The sequence below is a fragment of the Xyrauchen texanus genome, chromosome 29, assembly GCF_025860055.1.
Source record: "Xyrauchen texanus isolate HMW12.3.18 chromosome 29, RBS_HiC_50CHRs, whole genome shotgun sequence".
NCBI classification, from domain to species: domain Eukaryota; kingdom Metazoa; phylum Chordata; class Actinopteri; order Cypriniformes; family Catostomidae; genus Xyrauchen; species Xyrauchen texanus.
Genome location: NC_068304.1, coordinates 12774301 through 12790242, shown reverse-complemented (window position 1 = coordinate 12790242; position 15942 = coordinate 12774301). Strand labels below are relative to the sequence as shown.

Sequence of the window (15942 nt, the reverse complement as noted above, 5' to 3'; positions counted from 1 at the left end):
GAGTGAAAGTAACTGAGTTTTGCAGTTCATTGAAATCATGCATTTTTCATGCAATTTATCACACCGTGTTCCAATGTTCATTGTCAAAAGCAACTGTTCTTAAAGCAAAGTGATAGCTGTCTTATGTTTTATGAGACACAACTAAAGTGAGTTCACCCAAAAATAAACTGATATAATTTTTTTCTTCTTCTGTTGAGCACAAGAGATGCCATAGTACAATAATTTGTTTTGAGGGTAAAAATATTTGAAAATCAAACAAAAAGGACAAAGTTTCTTCACTAACGTTGTATTTTTAGGACTAACACTATGCCTAACATCTCGTATTATATTCCATGGACGAAAGCCGTACAGGTTTGGAACAACATTAGGGTTAGTACATTTTTTGGGGTGAACCCTTTTCCCAAACAACCAATTTCTCCACATAACCTTGCTAGTTTCATGTCTAATTCTTATACTCAAATCAATATTTCATGTCCATTTATTTTAGCTAACTAGCTATGTAATAAGCAGAAAAAAGTAGTCAGCTGGACATTTATGAAAATAAACCCTTCAGAGTGAGTCGATACCCTGATCACTTTATCCTTTACATAATGCTGCCAACAGTGAAGCATGAACAGTATAAAAAACAACTGCAAAATAAAAGATGGTCTTTATTAGTCTTTTATTGTATTTATATAAAACTGGATCAGACGCTGCGGTGTCAGGCAGTGGGAGAGAGTGTCTGCAGGCTGCTCTTTACGGTGACCAGATTCTGTTTCCAGGAGCTCAGTGTGTCATACAGCTGTTGCCACTGCTGTTTACCAAAGGTGCGATGTGTGCTGTGACTGCAGGAAGTGAGACAGAAGCACAATCACGTTAGTATAGTAGTAGTATCTGCTAACGTAACTATTTAAAAACTCATTATGAGAATGAAAAGTTTATATACACTGTACTACGTTCACAAAGTCTGAACTATACAAGACAAACTACAGTTCTCCAACACTAAAACATATTGCATACAACTACATTTTGTTTCTTTAGTGGGGAAACTACTTTGAATGTTCCTGAGTTTAACATAGATGTTTTCAAAGTGATAGAAGGTCATGACCTACCTCACTACAACCTTCCGCTGTGTCTGGTCAATCTTGCAATACACCATTTTGGTCCGAACAGCTAAATATTCAAAGAAAAACTCATTAAGTACATGTAAAATCACTATTTTCATCTTTCCTCAGTCTTGAACCCCGTTTACACCTGGTATTAAGGTGCATTTTAGGTGAGCCGATCACATGTGGTCAACGCTAATTACAAGTCTAAAAAGTTTTATGATCGGATCACAAAAACTACATATGAAGGTACTGAAAAACACATGCGACCACATAGCATATGATGTGTAAATGCTAATCCGTCCAGTATGTGTCCCGGATATCAGTGGAGTACCTCCCCTCACCTGTCAATCAACCGCTGCACTAAACAAAAGTTTAATGTTTGTATAAATGGGGTCTAGAAGGGTGAGAATACAATGGTGCAACTGAGCATGTCCCTAATGAATACACTTTGGTCTAATTTTGAGATCAGGGTGTCAAAATAAAGCCATGAAACTGAGCCATACCATCAATGACGAAGGGCTCCACATCATCAGCATCGATCTGTAGCTCCTGCTGCATGGTGTCAAAAGAGATTTCCTTCATCTCCACCGCCATGCCCATGAACGTCAACAGCCTCATTTTGGCCATGTTCTGCTCATGATCTAAACCTGACAACATGCAGCATAGTTTGTAGGTTGGTGCTTAAGAACACTGTACTGGCATTCAAACAACAGTCATAATAATGAAAAATAGTTGTTGGGTTTCTCATTAAATATGTACAAGTACACAATCTGGTAAATAATACTTTTTGGCTATGAATCACATATTGTAGAGTTTGATTAAGATCTCAGAGCTGGTAGGTGCAATTCAAGGCTTAGAATTCTAATCTTTATTGTAGAATATTTCTGATCCCTATAAAGAAAAGAAAAAAATACTTCCAAAAAGCAAGCTGCTGAAAAAGTGGGCAGCCACAGTTGTGCTCTGTTGGGATGTTACTTTGCTGTAGGTGCAGGCTATAGCTGACTTTTCACCCTCTCATCAGAAAATCTGTTTATATTTACAAAATAATCCAAATGAGTAAAAAGCCAATGACCCATTCCCTGTAGGGTTGAGAAGGAGGTGTTGCGAGTGTACAACTCACAGTAACATTAACACTTTATTAGCATTAGTCTGAAGTGGCAGAAAATGCCAGGGAGTATTCTGCTCTAATTAACATCTGCCTTAAAATTTTTTTACTGCTGAGTCTCAAATTCCACCAGCGCAGTGTCACCCATGGCAACGTGTGTGCGTGCTTGTGCTGAACAGTCCAGCGCATTTAAAAACAAAAAGCCATGAGCAGCAAATGGAGAGGAGAGAGAAGAAAAAAAAAGATAAAATCACACTTATTTTATAGAATGTTATTTTAATAAGGAACAACACTTATAACAGTGCCCACCCACTTTTTCAACCATCTTTCTGGAAGTTTTTTCCCCATTTATTATTTTTTTTTTGCATAGGCCTTCCATAAAATATTCCATAAAAGAGTTGTAAGCCATGAACCAAACCAACCAGCTTCGAGGCGAATCAAAACATTAAACATTTTGTTTTGAGGATAAAAAGCATAAAAAAATGACAAGACAAATGTACAAGACTGTGTACTTGCTGTCTTTCATGTGAACACGAACTACAATCCCATGAAGCATTGCGAATAACAATCAAGTAAAAGAATTATGGGAATATATAAAACTATTGATTTTAGGTTGTTGATTAGAAGTATAGAAACAATATATTTTACATTTATGGCGAAATATTCCGATATGTATATGGGAGTGGGCGGCCGCTCCCGGGCTTGTTTGGGGGGGCTTTCTTGGCCGCAGTTCTCTGATTGGTGAATCTCTCTTGAGGATCATGGGGAATGTAGTTGTTCACAAGCATGATTTTTAAACATTGAAGTTGAATTAACGCAGACTGATGGCTTCAATGAAAGCACATATACCATTGATAAACAACTTTTGAGCTCACAGTAGGTCTGTCTTTAAAGGTTAATTGTTTAGGAAGTTATTGTTGAAAATAAATTAGTCTATAGAAAAATGGATACTTCCAGAACCCGACTGTCGCGCCCTATTACACTGCACAGTAGAGCTACAGTAGAAAAGAAATTGCCTTACTCATGTATACCAATTAAAACTGGTTAAAACAGAACAAAAAGCTCTTATTTATTCTTTATATTTTGTTAATTTCAATAGAATTTAAACCGTCTAGTGAGACACCGGCATTAGTGCTTCTATGAACATATTTTTACCTTTTATTTTTAGGATCAACTTTTATTTTACTCTGCAGCACATACTATGAAGCATAGCAGCAATTCAAAAGTCATTCAATTTCAAATATCAGCATTGCATCAGTATTATATGTGACAGCCTGCTCTAATGACGGATAATGTAATTACTTTCACACAGTACTCACCGAGAGACTCAATGAAATCTTTGTTACTCTGATAGAATTTGACATATGCAGCAAGCTTTGCACTAACAAAGATGGTCAGGAGCTGGAAGGAGACAGAGGCATGTTCTCAAGAGGACTTCTAGGAAAAATATTACACATTTATACATTATAGAACAGGGGTACCCAATAGGCGGACTCCAGTACGGATCCGGACCGAAGGACATTCAATCCGGACCAAGCTTTGAATCTTTGTGCTAGTTATCTGACACCTGGCTAAGTGATTATGTAAGCATACGTGTATGCACGCACGGAGTGGGAATAAAACGTATCAGCGCTATAGAGAAATATAAATAAAGTGTGTTCAGCACTATGCGCATTATTGCTGCTCCTTGCCGCGTTGCCTCTCTTTCCCGCTATAGATCCAGTGAGCGGCAGTTCTGCAGATGGAAATGCCTGGTTGATGAGAGAGGTCAACAGAGAATGGCCAGACTGGTTCGAACTGACAAAGTCTACTGGTAACTCAGATAACCGCTCTGTACAATTGTAGAGAGAAGAATATCATCTCAGAATGCTATTCTCGATTGTGGGTTGGCGCTGTTTTGGCGGTACGAGGGGGACCTACACAATATTAGGCAGGTGATTTTGATGTTGTGGCTGATTGGCGTGTGTGTGTGTGTGTATATATATATTTTAGGGCTGTCAATCGATTACAATTTTTAATCAAATTAATTACACGGTGTCCCGATTAAATAATCGCGATTAATTGCATATACAAATATTTGCTGAGAAAGCCCCTCATATAACAATAATTAAATATATAAAGATTATACATATTTATATCAATATATAATTATACAGTTATCTTTAAATATTTAAATATATATATATATATATATATATATATATATATATATATATATATATATAATCTCCTTCAAGTGTTTTGAACGCGTTGTTCTTCCTACTGAAGTGTTTTATTCACTGTATAAATTGTGCGTTGCTGAAATTTCACTTACTGCCCTCTGGAGTAAACAGGTGGTACTACAAGCTTGCATTTCTCAGGAATCTTCCTTGTTATGGTGTGATTAATTGTGTTAATTATTTTAACGCGTTATTTTTTTGTCAAATTAATCGCACTGAATTAACGCGTTAAATCGACAGCCCTAATATTTTTTTTTTTACAAAGTACTATTGCTGCCAATGTGGCAAGTTATTTGAAAAAAGATACATCAATTCCTAGACATATAACTACTGACAAGTTGCATATTATTATTCCAGACCTTTGCAGTGAAGAAAATGTAGAGATCTTAACTTTGAGTACCCCTGCTATAGTATGTAAAGATAATATCTGTACTTACGACATGGATGAGCTCTCCCTCCAGGAAACGGACTGGTTTTAAAGCCAGGAGATGGTCAAACAGAAAGGTGTTTGGGTCTTTCAGTTCCCGGACGATGCACCTGGGTGAGCAGGTATGAAGGCCGTACACATATATCAGTAAGGCAGTAGGCGACAGATACTGAGAGAAAGAGAAACCTCTGTGTGAATACCTGTGTGCATCCACTCTGGCTTGTGATGCATTGTCTTCTGTATAACTGCCCAGTAACTCCACCATTACCTTGGCTGCAGCCTCACTGTAAGGACATAAATAATAGCAATCAGATGACCATGCCATAATAAAAGCACAATCTGTGGAGTTAAAAATGTGTGTCAAGGTACCTCTTCTTGCAGTCGACTAGCGCCTCATACACCAGCCTGAGTAGAGTGTGTTTCTTCTCTGTGTTCAGATTCCAGTCTGTGATCCACTTGCGTACCTGCACAAGACACAAATCAAGTTTACAATACTTTTTTTTTAGCTTGATTATAGTTACAGATTGTTTCCTAATTACTGTACATGAGTATCTTGTAACAAAGAGTTTTTGAGGTTAGTATTTGTCATCATATACACACAGGGTTGGGAGGGTTACTTTTGAAATGTATTCCACTACAGATTACAGAACACATGCTGTTAAATGTCATTTGTAACAAATTCAGTTAGATTACTCAAGGTCAGTAACGTATTCCAAATACTTTGGATTACTTCTTCAGCACTGGTAGATTTATTCACTTGTTTTGACTATAAACACCCCGTACAGTAAGATAAAATACACATATTAAAAATACTTTCTCTGAAAATCAAAATATCTTATGCAGTGTTGCTTCTAAAACAAGATACATCTAATTGATCTTGTTTTAAGGATTTATAGATATTTTTACATGCAAACAATAGAAAAATATGATCAAGAATATGATTTTTGCCCTAATAACAAAGGTCTTACTAGAAAAAAAGAAATTATGATCTAAAGTGAATTTTCTTGATAAAAAATATGATCGTGACTGGTAACATGTGCATGTAAAATGGCTAGAAATAGCATTTTAGCTTAGGGTAAAGCTGACAATTTACACAAGGTTTATTTTTACTTCTTCTGTCCAAACTTACTTCAAACGTACTTCTTTGTCTGCTCGTATTATTGTAACACATCATAAGAAAGTGTTTCACCGCTGGATCACATCATTTATATGTATAAATGTTTTCCATCTGAATGAACTAAATATTAAATGAAAAAATGACAATAAAATGCAAAGTAATCTCTTCAGTAATCAAAATACTTTTTGAATGTAACTGTATTCTAATGACCAATTATTTAAATTGTAACTGTAGTGGAATACAGTTACTTATATTTTATATTTTAATTACATAATCCCGTTACATGTATTTTGTTACACCCCAACCCTGTATACACACACACATATACATATATATATATATATATATATATATATATATAAATAAATATATATATGGGCTGGGAAAATTAATGCATTAATTTCTTAAATTAGGTGAAAGGTGTGAAGAGTTGTTCCTGGCAGGCTACTCATTCTTACAGTCTACGATTAGGATGGGGGCGGGGTTAGGGCATCTGCTGCCTGTCAGGAACAAACTGAGGCACCTTTGTACAATGGGTGAAATTTCACCAAAGTTTTCCCCACTTTCTGTGGCTAACATTGGCATATATACATTTTCAGGAGGTACATGCTTGACTCAGTTGCACATCCTCATACAGAAACTGGTTGTTTGAAGCATCGCACGCTTATTCATTGAGCACGACATGCCCTGTGCATAATAAACACGGGAGTGGATTTATTGTACGAAGAATTAAGATTCATCATCCGCAAGCAGGTGAATGATACAGGCAAGCTGCTTTATCTCTTTGCATTGTGCGAAACCGCTCACTGACTTTCACCTAAAGCCAATTCAAATGCGAAACCGCCTGTGAGACCCAGCACACAAGCGATAGAGAATGAGAAGGACCTAGACGTTCAGCAAACTGCAGCCAGAGAAAATAATAGTTATGAGATTTTAAACTTCAGTATTCTCTTTACAATATAGTTTGATATAAAGTCAATCTGCCTATTTGATCCTATTATTTTTTTAAAAGTCCACTGGAAAATGGTAGAAGATTTTGTGCAAATTCTAATTACAACATGCCCACTGATTTTCATGTCTACGAATACTTAAAAAAAATAAAAATCTTTTAAATAATTAAAATGATGACTAAACAAGTTCTTTGACACAAAGTATAAAGTAAACATATTTATGATGATTTGTTTAAATGTTTGTTATAAATGTACCATAATTTAATAGCAATTAATCAAAAAACAAAAAAAGTGTGATTAGTTAATTTTTTTTACTCAATTCACAGCCTTAATATATATAAAGATTCCATTGATATACAGTGTGTGATATATATATATATATATATATATAAAATCAGCAAAAAAGAAATGTCCACTCACTTTCAACAGCTTTTATTTTCAGCAAACTTAAATGTGTAAATATTTGTATGTACATAAATAGATTCAACAACTAAGACATAAACTGAACAAGTTTCACAGACACGTGACTAACAGAAAAGGAATAATGTGTCCCTGAACAAAAGGGGTGTCAAAATCAAAAGTAACAGTCAGTGTCTGGTGTGGCCACCAATTGCAACTCCTCCTCATGGACTGCACCAGATTTGCTAGTTCTTGCTGCGAGATGTTACCCCACTCTTCCACCAAGGCACTTGCAAGTTCCTGGACATTTCTGGCACGGATTAGCCATAGCCCTCACCCTCCGATTCAACAGGTCCCAGACGTGCTTAATGGGACTGAGATCCAGGCTCTTCACTGGCCATGAGCCTGCAGGAAGGGTCCCACATGAATGAGGAGGATGTCTTTCCACACAGCGTTGAGATTGCCTGTAATGAAAACATGCTCAGTCCGATGATGCTGTGACACACGGCCTCGGTGTAACTCTAATTCCTTCGATGATAAACTCGAGTCCGCCTATATCCCCTGGTGAGACAAAACAGCGACTTATCAGTGAAGAGCACTTTTTGCCAGTCCTGTCTGGTCCAGCAATGGTGGGATTGTGCCCATAGGTGACGTTGTTGCCAGTGATGTCTGGTAAGGACCTGCTTTACAACAGACCTACAAGCCCTCAGTCCAGCCTCTCTCAGCCCATTGCAGACAGTCTGAGCACTGATGGAGGGATTGTGCGTTCCTGGAGTAACTCGGGCAGTTGTTGTTGCCATCCTGTACCTGTCCCGCAGGTGTGATATCTGGATGTACTGATCCTGTGCAGGTGTTGTTACACGTGGTCGGTCACTGCGAGGATGATCAGCTGTCCTTCCGGTCTCCCTGTAGCGCTGTCTTAGGCGTCTCACAGTACAGATATTGCAATTTATTGCCCTGGCCACATCTGCAGTCCTCATACAGCATGCTCATTAATTGTTTATGGTTCACTGAACAAGCACAGAAAACATTGTTTAAATACTTTACAATAAAAGTCTGTAAAGTTATTTAGATTTTTACAAAATGATCTTTAAAATACAGTGTCCTGCAAAAGTGACGTTCCTTTTTTTGCTGAGTTATATATACACACATACACACACACGGCCAAAAGTTGGAATAATGTACAGATTTTGCCCTTATGGAAAGAAATTTGTACTTTTAGTCACCAAAGTGGCATTCAACTGATCATAATGTATAGTTAGGACATTAATAACGTGAAAAATTACTATTACAATTTGATTTTTTTTTTCAGAACTTCTTAAACTACTTCAAAGAGTTCTCATCAAAAAATCCTCATGTGCAGCAATGACAGCTTTGCAGATCTTTTACATTCTAGCTGTCACTTTGTCCAGATATTCAGGTGACAATTCACCCCACACTTCCTGTAGCACTTACCATAGATGTGTCTGTCTTGTCGGGCACTTCTCACAGTCTAGCTGATCCCATACAATCTCAATGGGGTTAAGATCCATAACACTTTTCCCATTATCTGTTGTCCAATGTTTCTTTGCCCACTCCAACCTTTTCTTTTAGTTTTTCTGTTACAAAAGTGGCTTTTCCTTTGCAGTTCTTCCCATAAGGCCTGCACCCCTGAGTCTTCTCTTTACTGTTGTACACGAAACTGGTGTTGAGCGGGTAGAATTCAATGAAGCTGTCAGCTGAGGACATGTGAGGTGTCTATTTCTCAAATTAGAGACTCTGATGTACTTATCCTCTTGTTTAGTTGTACATCTGGCCTTCCACATCTCTTTCTGTTCTTGTTAGCACATAGCACATTTAAAAACAGCATCAAGGCTGACCAAAGTGCTGTACAATACAAAGTTATAAAAACACAAAACAATTTAAGACCAGGACATTTCATGCTATTAAAAGCCAGTGAAAAGAGATGAGTTAAGGATGTCCCGATCAGCTTTTTTGGCCCCCGATCCGATATTTAAATACTTATCACGATACTTGTATTTGCCTATAGAGCTGCAGAATGTTTTTTTAGTTTTTTTAAGTAGTTATTTTTGTAAACAAAGTAACTAAAAGATATACTCAGCTTAATGCATTTAACTTGGTGCAGCTAGCATTTTTATAAAACTCACATATAAAATCAAGATAGAATGGTGTAATATCTTATTGTAACTTTAACATTCAGATACAAAAATAAAATCACAAACCCACTGTTGGAGTGGATTTGAGTTCTGTATGGATGAATCGAAATCTTACATACACTTACAAATGGGATAAACAGCAAAAAATGTTTTTTATAAAAACGATTTCAAAATTTCGCAATTCCACTTAAGTGGCGTAAACAGTTACACTTGAACAGGCCCAAGTTCAAACATAATGACAGTTATTAATAATTCTGTTGTCAATATCAAAATGCCATTGTGACAGACTGACAACCAGTAATAACCATGAAAGCATCACACACTGCAGAGATACATTCAAAAATAAGAAAAATGTATTCATAACAAGCTCTAAAACTGCTCCAGTGAGAAATCATTAATATCTATGGTCTGTTTACTGTCTTTGAGTTTTGCTGTAACGCACATCACTAATTAAGCAAATGCATGAAGACGTGGTGTCGTTATTGAAGTTTAAACAGTTATATTTATTATTAGTGGTTTGTGACCAACAATAATCTGATTTAAATTGGGACGAGTGACTGATGAGATATTGAGAGCACCTGAAGAGTGCACGTCATTGACACAGAGAGCGCTCATGTTAAAGAGAGTAAAGCTAAAAGCGCTCATGATTGTGTTGTGTTGAGTGATGTCTCTATCACTCAACACAACGTCTGATTGTCACAACTCATGTCATGTATTTGCATGTTTATTTGTTGTTTAATTTGTTTTTAAACCTGTTGGCAGACTCTATATCCTCTTCCTGTTCACTGTGCAACGACTCGAATAACTACCGTAACGACTCTAGAAAATAGGCAAATTAATATTCATACACATTTTTAAAAACCAACCGGCATATTCATCTCAATTATGTCGTGTTTGAAAGTTTAAATTTGTGAAGGCTTACAATTGCCAACAACAGAAATTGCCATTCTGTCATGCTTCAAGGGCTGAGAAAGCACTCACTCATTAGAGCAGCAGTGTACATGTGATTGCCTGCATGCTGCAAAAAAGATCGGCCCTAAATCTAGGCACGATCGGCCGATCGCCGATTTAAGACGAATATCTACCAATTTTGATTGGCAGCCAATCGATCGGGACATCTATAAGATGAGTTTTAAGAGAAGATTTAAAAACAGATAATGGTGACAATCTGATACTGATTGCCAAACAATTCCATAAAATAGGACCCACAACAGCAAAAGGCTCTCCCTCCTCTACGCTTTAGCCTCGAGCGTGGGACATTGAGGAGATATTGATCACTGGATCTCAGACTTCTAGGTGGATTGTAAGGATGTAGTAAGTCTGACAAGTAACTGGGAGCTTGGTTGTGTAAATAGAATTTATTGAATTTAAAATAAATTCTAGCTTCAACTGGCAGCCAGTAAAGTGATTTTAAAATGGGGAAAACATGATCGTACTTCCAAACTCCTCCACACGACAAATGGTCATGTGTTTGATACAGCTGGTCTAGAAACAGTGGTGTTTGTGCACTTGACTTAAGTGTATGCGCTTAACTTACGTCTTTGTTTCCACATCTCTCTTAAGTGCGCACCACTGCTCTGCCATAATTTATACTGAACTCAGAATCAATTCAGATTCTTTTGAGAATTACACAGAAAATGACGATTAAAAGAACTGCATATAGTCTTATAGATACAAATTATGCATTGTATGTTTTAATTTTTCTAGAATCCATGTTACATATTTTAATTAAATGTTATGCATACCGTTTTACTCAAATAAAAACATAATAATAATTTTTACCACAAAAATTGCTATTTTAATTTTGGTATTAATAAAATGCTGCACAACAGAGCTTCAGTATTAACGAAAACATTAATGAAAACAAAATCTGATTACCTGTAGCAAAAGGCTGCTTGCATTTGTGATACTGCTTACAGATAATAACAACAATAATATGACATAATTGCCATTATGATTATTATTGTTACTTTTTGAATATGACATTTGAATACAGTAGAATTTTGTGTCTTCAATTTCATGCATCCATTTGAATAGTGCTTTCATGGTAGCGGCACTTTTATTTTGACAGACTTTGAGTTCTTCCTGTTTTTACAGGTTAGTTATATCAAGCTTCCCATTAATGCTGAGAAAATCCCATGGTGACTCAAGCTGAAATCCCCAAGCTGCACCAGAGGAGTTAATTTAAGTGTTAACAGCCGTTTATACTCTAAACACACTGCATGAAAATTAAGTACCAGCAATGTGTTGAGTTTGTGAAAGCACGCGCCCGTGTGTGTGGGAATCATATGACAGAGCGGCACCTCATATTCATTCTGTAGCGTGATGAGCATGTGACTGTATATTATTTAATTAAATTGCATCCTTCTGTTGTTTAAAGTTTGCACAGCCATATCCAGTTCTTTTTTTTAATTGTCACATAATAAAATTTTGCTAATGACAGCATACTGCAATAAGGTACCGAAACACTGCGAGCACGCACGCGCGCGCGCGCAAACACACACACTATATATAAATACATACAGTAGGGATGTGCAAAACGGTTCTGATGCTGCTAGTCGACACTGGAATTGCAAATTTTGCTTAAGTTAATATTTTTCCCCATTAAACCGTTCAACACTTTAACACATTTACATTTGGCTTTATATTTTTACAGAAGCCGCACTTAAATAACTGTCATATTATTTCACGTCACATTTTAAATATAATTAATACATATATTACTTAAAAACAGATGATATCTGAAACAGATACAATGTTTAATTTCACCGCAGGCTGCGTGCGCTTCCCTCTCTCACTCGTGGCGTGCGCATGAAAATGTCCTCTCGCTAGACAAGAAAAGCTATAGAAATCACTTCGGTGGTTGTGTGGGAAGCGGATTTACTAACTGCTGGTTTGAAAGTCAGATGTTTTCTTTAAATCTTCTTAAAAGTCTTTAAATCTGTGAGTGCTTGTAAGTTATTTTTCCGCTGTGCAGGCGCATTTTTCCGTATTTTTCAAGCGCAGGTTGGCCGCCTCAGGTAAGTAAAGTCCCGACTTTCACCGGACCATGTTGACGCGTTAATTTTGCACATCAAAAAATTTATGCTTTTGAGTATGTAGCCTTGAAATTACCATTTATTTTAAACGAGGTGTCGACTGCTTAACGGGTTAAACCCTCTTTTATTCTGTGTGCACGACATGTTTAGAATGCATTAGGTTTATTTTAGGCTACATCACAGGCCCATTTTCTTCCATCCTGTAGCTGTATTTTATTTTTTTACATCGTAACTTATCGGTTAACATTCTTTAACAGCTGTAATTTTAGATCAGTGGCTAATGCACGACTGCACGTCGTGAAATACATGCAACTTTTCAGCGCATTCGTTTTCTCTTGTAGATTTGGATTAAACTGTATGGTAATTATTTTCAACAATGTCCTGCCTGTTTTAATAAGTTAATTAATATTTACGTGGTGAATTCCATTTAGAACAGGCTGTTGGGGATCCATTAAATGTGAATGCATGTCATATTCTATATTTAATGTACAATGATCATGCTTTCTTATGATGCATACTTTCAAATTGCACTTTGCAATTTAAATAATATATAACTTCGTCACATAAATTACAATAAGTGATTTATGATGATAATGACAGTACGAGAAGATTTTTTCACATAATCATGTTACTGACAATTGAGGTAAGGGACATTAAATGTGCTTAATTTGTTGTTTTTTCTTTTGATTATGGAGAGAAATATGATCCAAACATTATTCAGAGAATTCTGAGATACACACATATGTACTGTAATATCTTTCAGAGATGCAGATGTTTGTACCTGATCGAGGTCCGTAGGCATGAATGCAATGGCATTACAGGTGACTGCCACCTTAATCAGACTGCAGTAGACTGTGTACCTCACTGGTGCGTTCTCATCCATACCGTGGAACAGGTTGCTCAAGCTGAAAATGAACAATCAAACTCATCCGATCAAAAGTCTTGTAGCATGAGTGCACAGTAACGAAAGGACTGAGATAAAGTGCTGCAAGTCTAAACATTTCACTAATACAATAAATAGGAAAGATGAAGTCAGGCAGGTGGCACTCACAGCTGCATCCTGAGTGAGGGGCGCTCACCCTCACGAAACTTCACCAGCTTCTCACATAAACTCTCAATGAGAGCCTCCTGCTTCTCCGTCTCCAGAATCAGCAACAGGGACACAATGCTGTTCATCACACTCTCAACATCTGCAGAAGAACACATAGATGATCATATGTTTGTGCATTCCTTCAAAGCTCTACCATCAGTTGTGTGTGACATTTCATACCTTTGTCATCGTCTTTGAGACAGACGTCACATTCTTCAATGATCTGTGCCAGATCAATGTGCAGACCTCCTTCTGAATTCTCTTCTGAGATCTCAGCTCCTTTAGATTTCAAATAGGATCTGAGCTCCAAGGCCTATAAATGAGTAAAAATGTAAGTTGAACCCACATCTTACCATACAAAAACAACCCCAGCATGGTGGCTCACAAAAAAGATATTCAGTATTGTATACAGTTGAAGTCAGATGTTAACATATATCTTAGCTAAATACGTTTAAACTCAGTTTTTCACAATTGTGGACATTTAATAGTAAACATTCCCTGTCTTAGGTTAGTTAGGATCACTACATAAATTTAAGAATGTGACATGTCTGAATAATAGTAGAGAAAATTATGGGCTAACAGTTACATTTTTGTTTCATCAGACCAGAGGACATTTCACCAAAAAATAAGATCTTTGTCCCCATGTGCACTTACTGTAGTCTGGCTTTTTTATGGCGGTTTTGTAGCAATGTCTTCTTTCTTGCTGAGCAGCCTTTCAGAATATGTTGATATAGGACTCGTTTTACTGTTGTTCCGGGATTTGCACGTTTTGCACCAAAATATGTTCATCTTTAGGAGACAGAATGTGTCTCCTTTCTGAGCAGTATGATGGCTGCGCAGTCCCATGGTGTTTATACTTGCGTACTAATGTTTGTACAGATGAACGTGGTACCTTCAGGCATTTGGAAATTGCTCCCAAGGATGAACAGACTTGTGGAGGTCTACATTTTTTTCTGAGGTTTTGGCTGATTTCTTTTGATTTTCCCCTGATGACAAGCAAAGAGGCACCGAGTTTGAAGGTATGCCTTAAAATAAATCCACAGGTACACCTACAATTCAGTACACCTCCTATCAGAAGCTAATTGGTTCATTGTCTAAAGGCTTGACATAATTTTCTGGAATTTTACAAGCTGTTTAAAGGCACAGTTATCTTAGTGTATGTAAACTTCTGACCCACTGGAATTGTGATATAGTCAAATAAACGTGAAACAATCTATCTGTAAACAATTGTTGGAAAAATTACTTGTGTCACTCACCAAGTAAATGTCCTAAACGACTTTCCAAAACGAATATTTTGCTAATATTAAATCTGTGGATTGGTTAAATTAGTTTTAATGACTTCAACACAAGTTTATGTAAACTTCTAACTTCAACTGTACATACTATTAAAAGTAAAGAGTAGCCTATTATTTAAGAGTAATATCTGAGGCTTGTGAAGAGCCAATAGTCAATGACATTGCAACAACAGATCAGTATGGCTGATAATTCACAATATACCGGTGACATATAAGTTTACAAGAGCGTTTGCTTCATAGCAACCATGTAGCAAACACCTCACAATAAACATAAAATCATAAATATGTACAAATGGAAACATATTCCTGCCAGTTAAATTGTTACAACACACATAACTATGTCAGACCATTGTCGGTATTGAGAGCAGCTAAAGGGTAACAGATGATAGCGTCTATACGCCTGATGAAATGGTCGTCTTCCTCTGCTAAATTCTGTATGTGAGGAAGCAAATACCGCTTGTTAATGCGTTTAATCATACCTGGTCCTCCTCTGTTACGTCGATAAACGCCGGGACGCTCATGTTTGTTTTAATTTAAGAGCACAGATGTAAATCCACGCTCGCAGCCTGGCTTTAGAGCCTGGAAGAGAGCACGCACAGTTGCCGGTGATGTTGACATACTTCCGGGTCACGCACTTAAAGGAACAGTTCACCCTAAAATTCTCTCATCATTTACTCACCCTCATGCCATCCCAGATGTGCATGATTTTCACAAAAATGCTTTTTAGAAGCATATCTCTGCTGCTCTGTAGGTCCTTACAATGCAGCCAAAATTTCTGAAGCTCTCTAAATCACATATAGGTAGCATACAATAATCGATAAGACTCCAGTAGTTAAATATCTTCAGATGTGATAGGTGTGGGTGAAAAAAAGATGAACATCCAAGTAATTTGTTTTTACGATAAATTCTCCTCCCTTCCTATGCACGCAGAATGCGAATCGTCATGCAAAAACAAAAGAAGAATGCGAAAGTGGAAAATTTTGCTACCCAAAAGTGGGTTGCATGTCTATGCGGACTGGGTCGCGGACAGCAGGGAAAGAACAATGCCATGGTTTTCC

The 15942-nt window shown here is 37.0% G+C and overlaps 1 protein-coding gene across 1 annotated transcript; it reads right to left on the bottom strand.

Moving 5' to 3' along the window:
* Positions 1–316: 316 nt before the first annotated feature.
* Positions 317–15508, bottom strand: LOC127623121 (eukaryotic translation initiation factor 3 subunit M-like). Its single transcript, XM_052097381.1, has 11 exons — positions 15364–15508; positions 13770–13902; positions 13551–13689; positions 13281–13404; positions 5209–5303; positions 5040–5123; positions 4850–4949; positions 3513–3594; positions 1592–1735; positions 1092–1152; positions 317–824 (listed from the first exon to the last, which is right to left on the bottom strand). The coding sequence occupies exons 1-11, from the start codon at positions 15403–15405 to the stop codon at positions 701–703; spliced, it is 1128 nt and encodes a 375-aa protein (XP_051953341.1). The 5' UTR covers positions 15406–15508; the 3' UTR covers positions 317–700.
* Between the last annotated feature and the right edge of the window lie 434 nt (positions 15509–15942).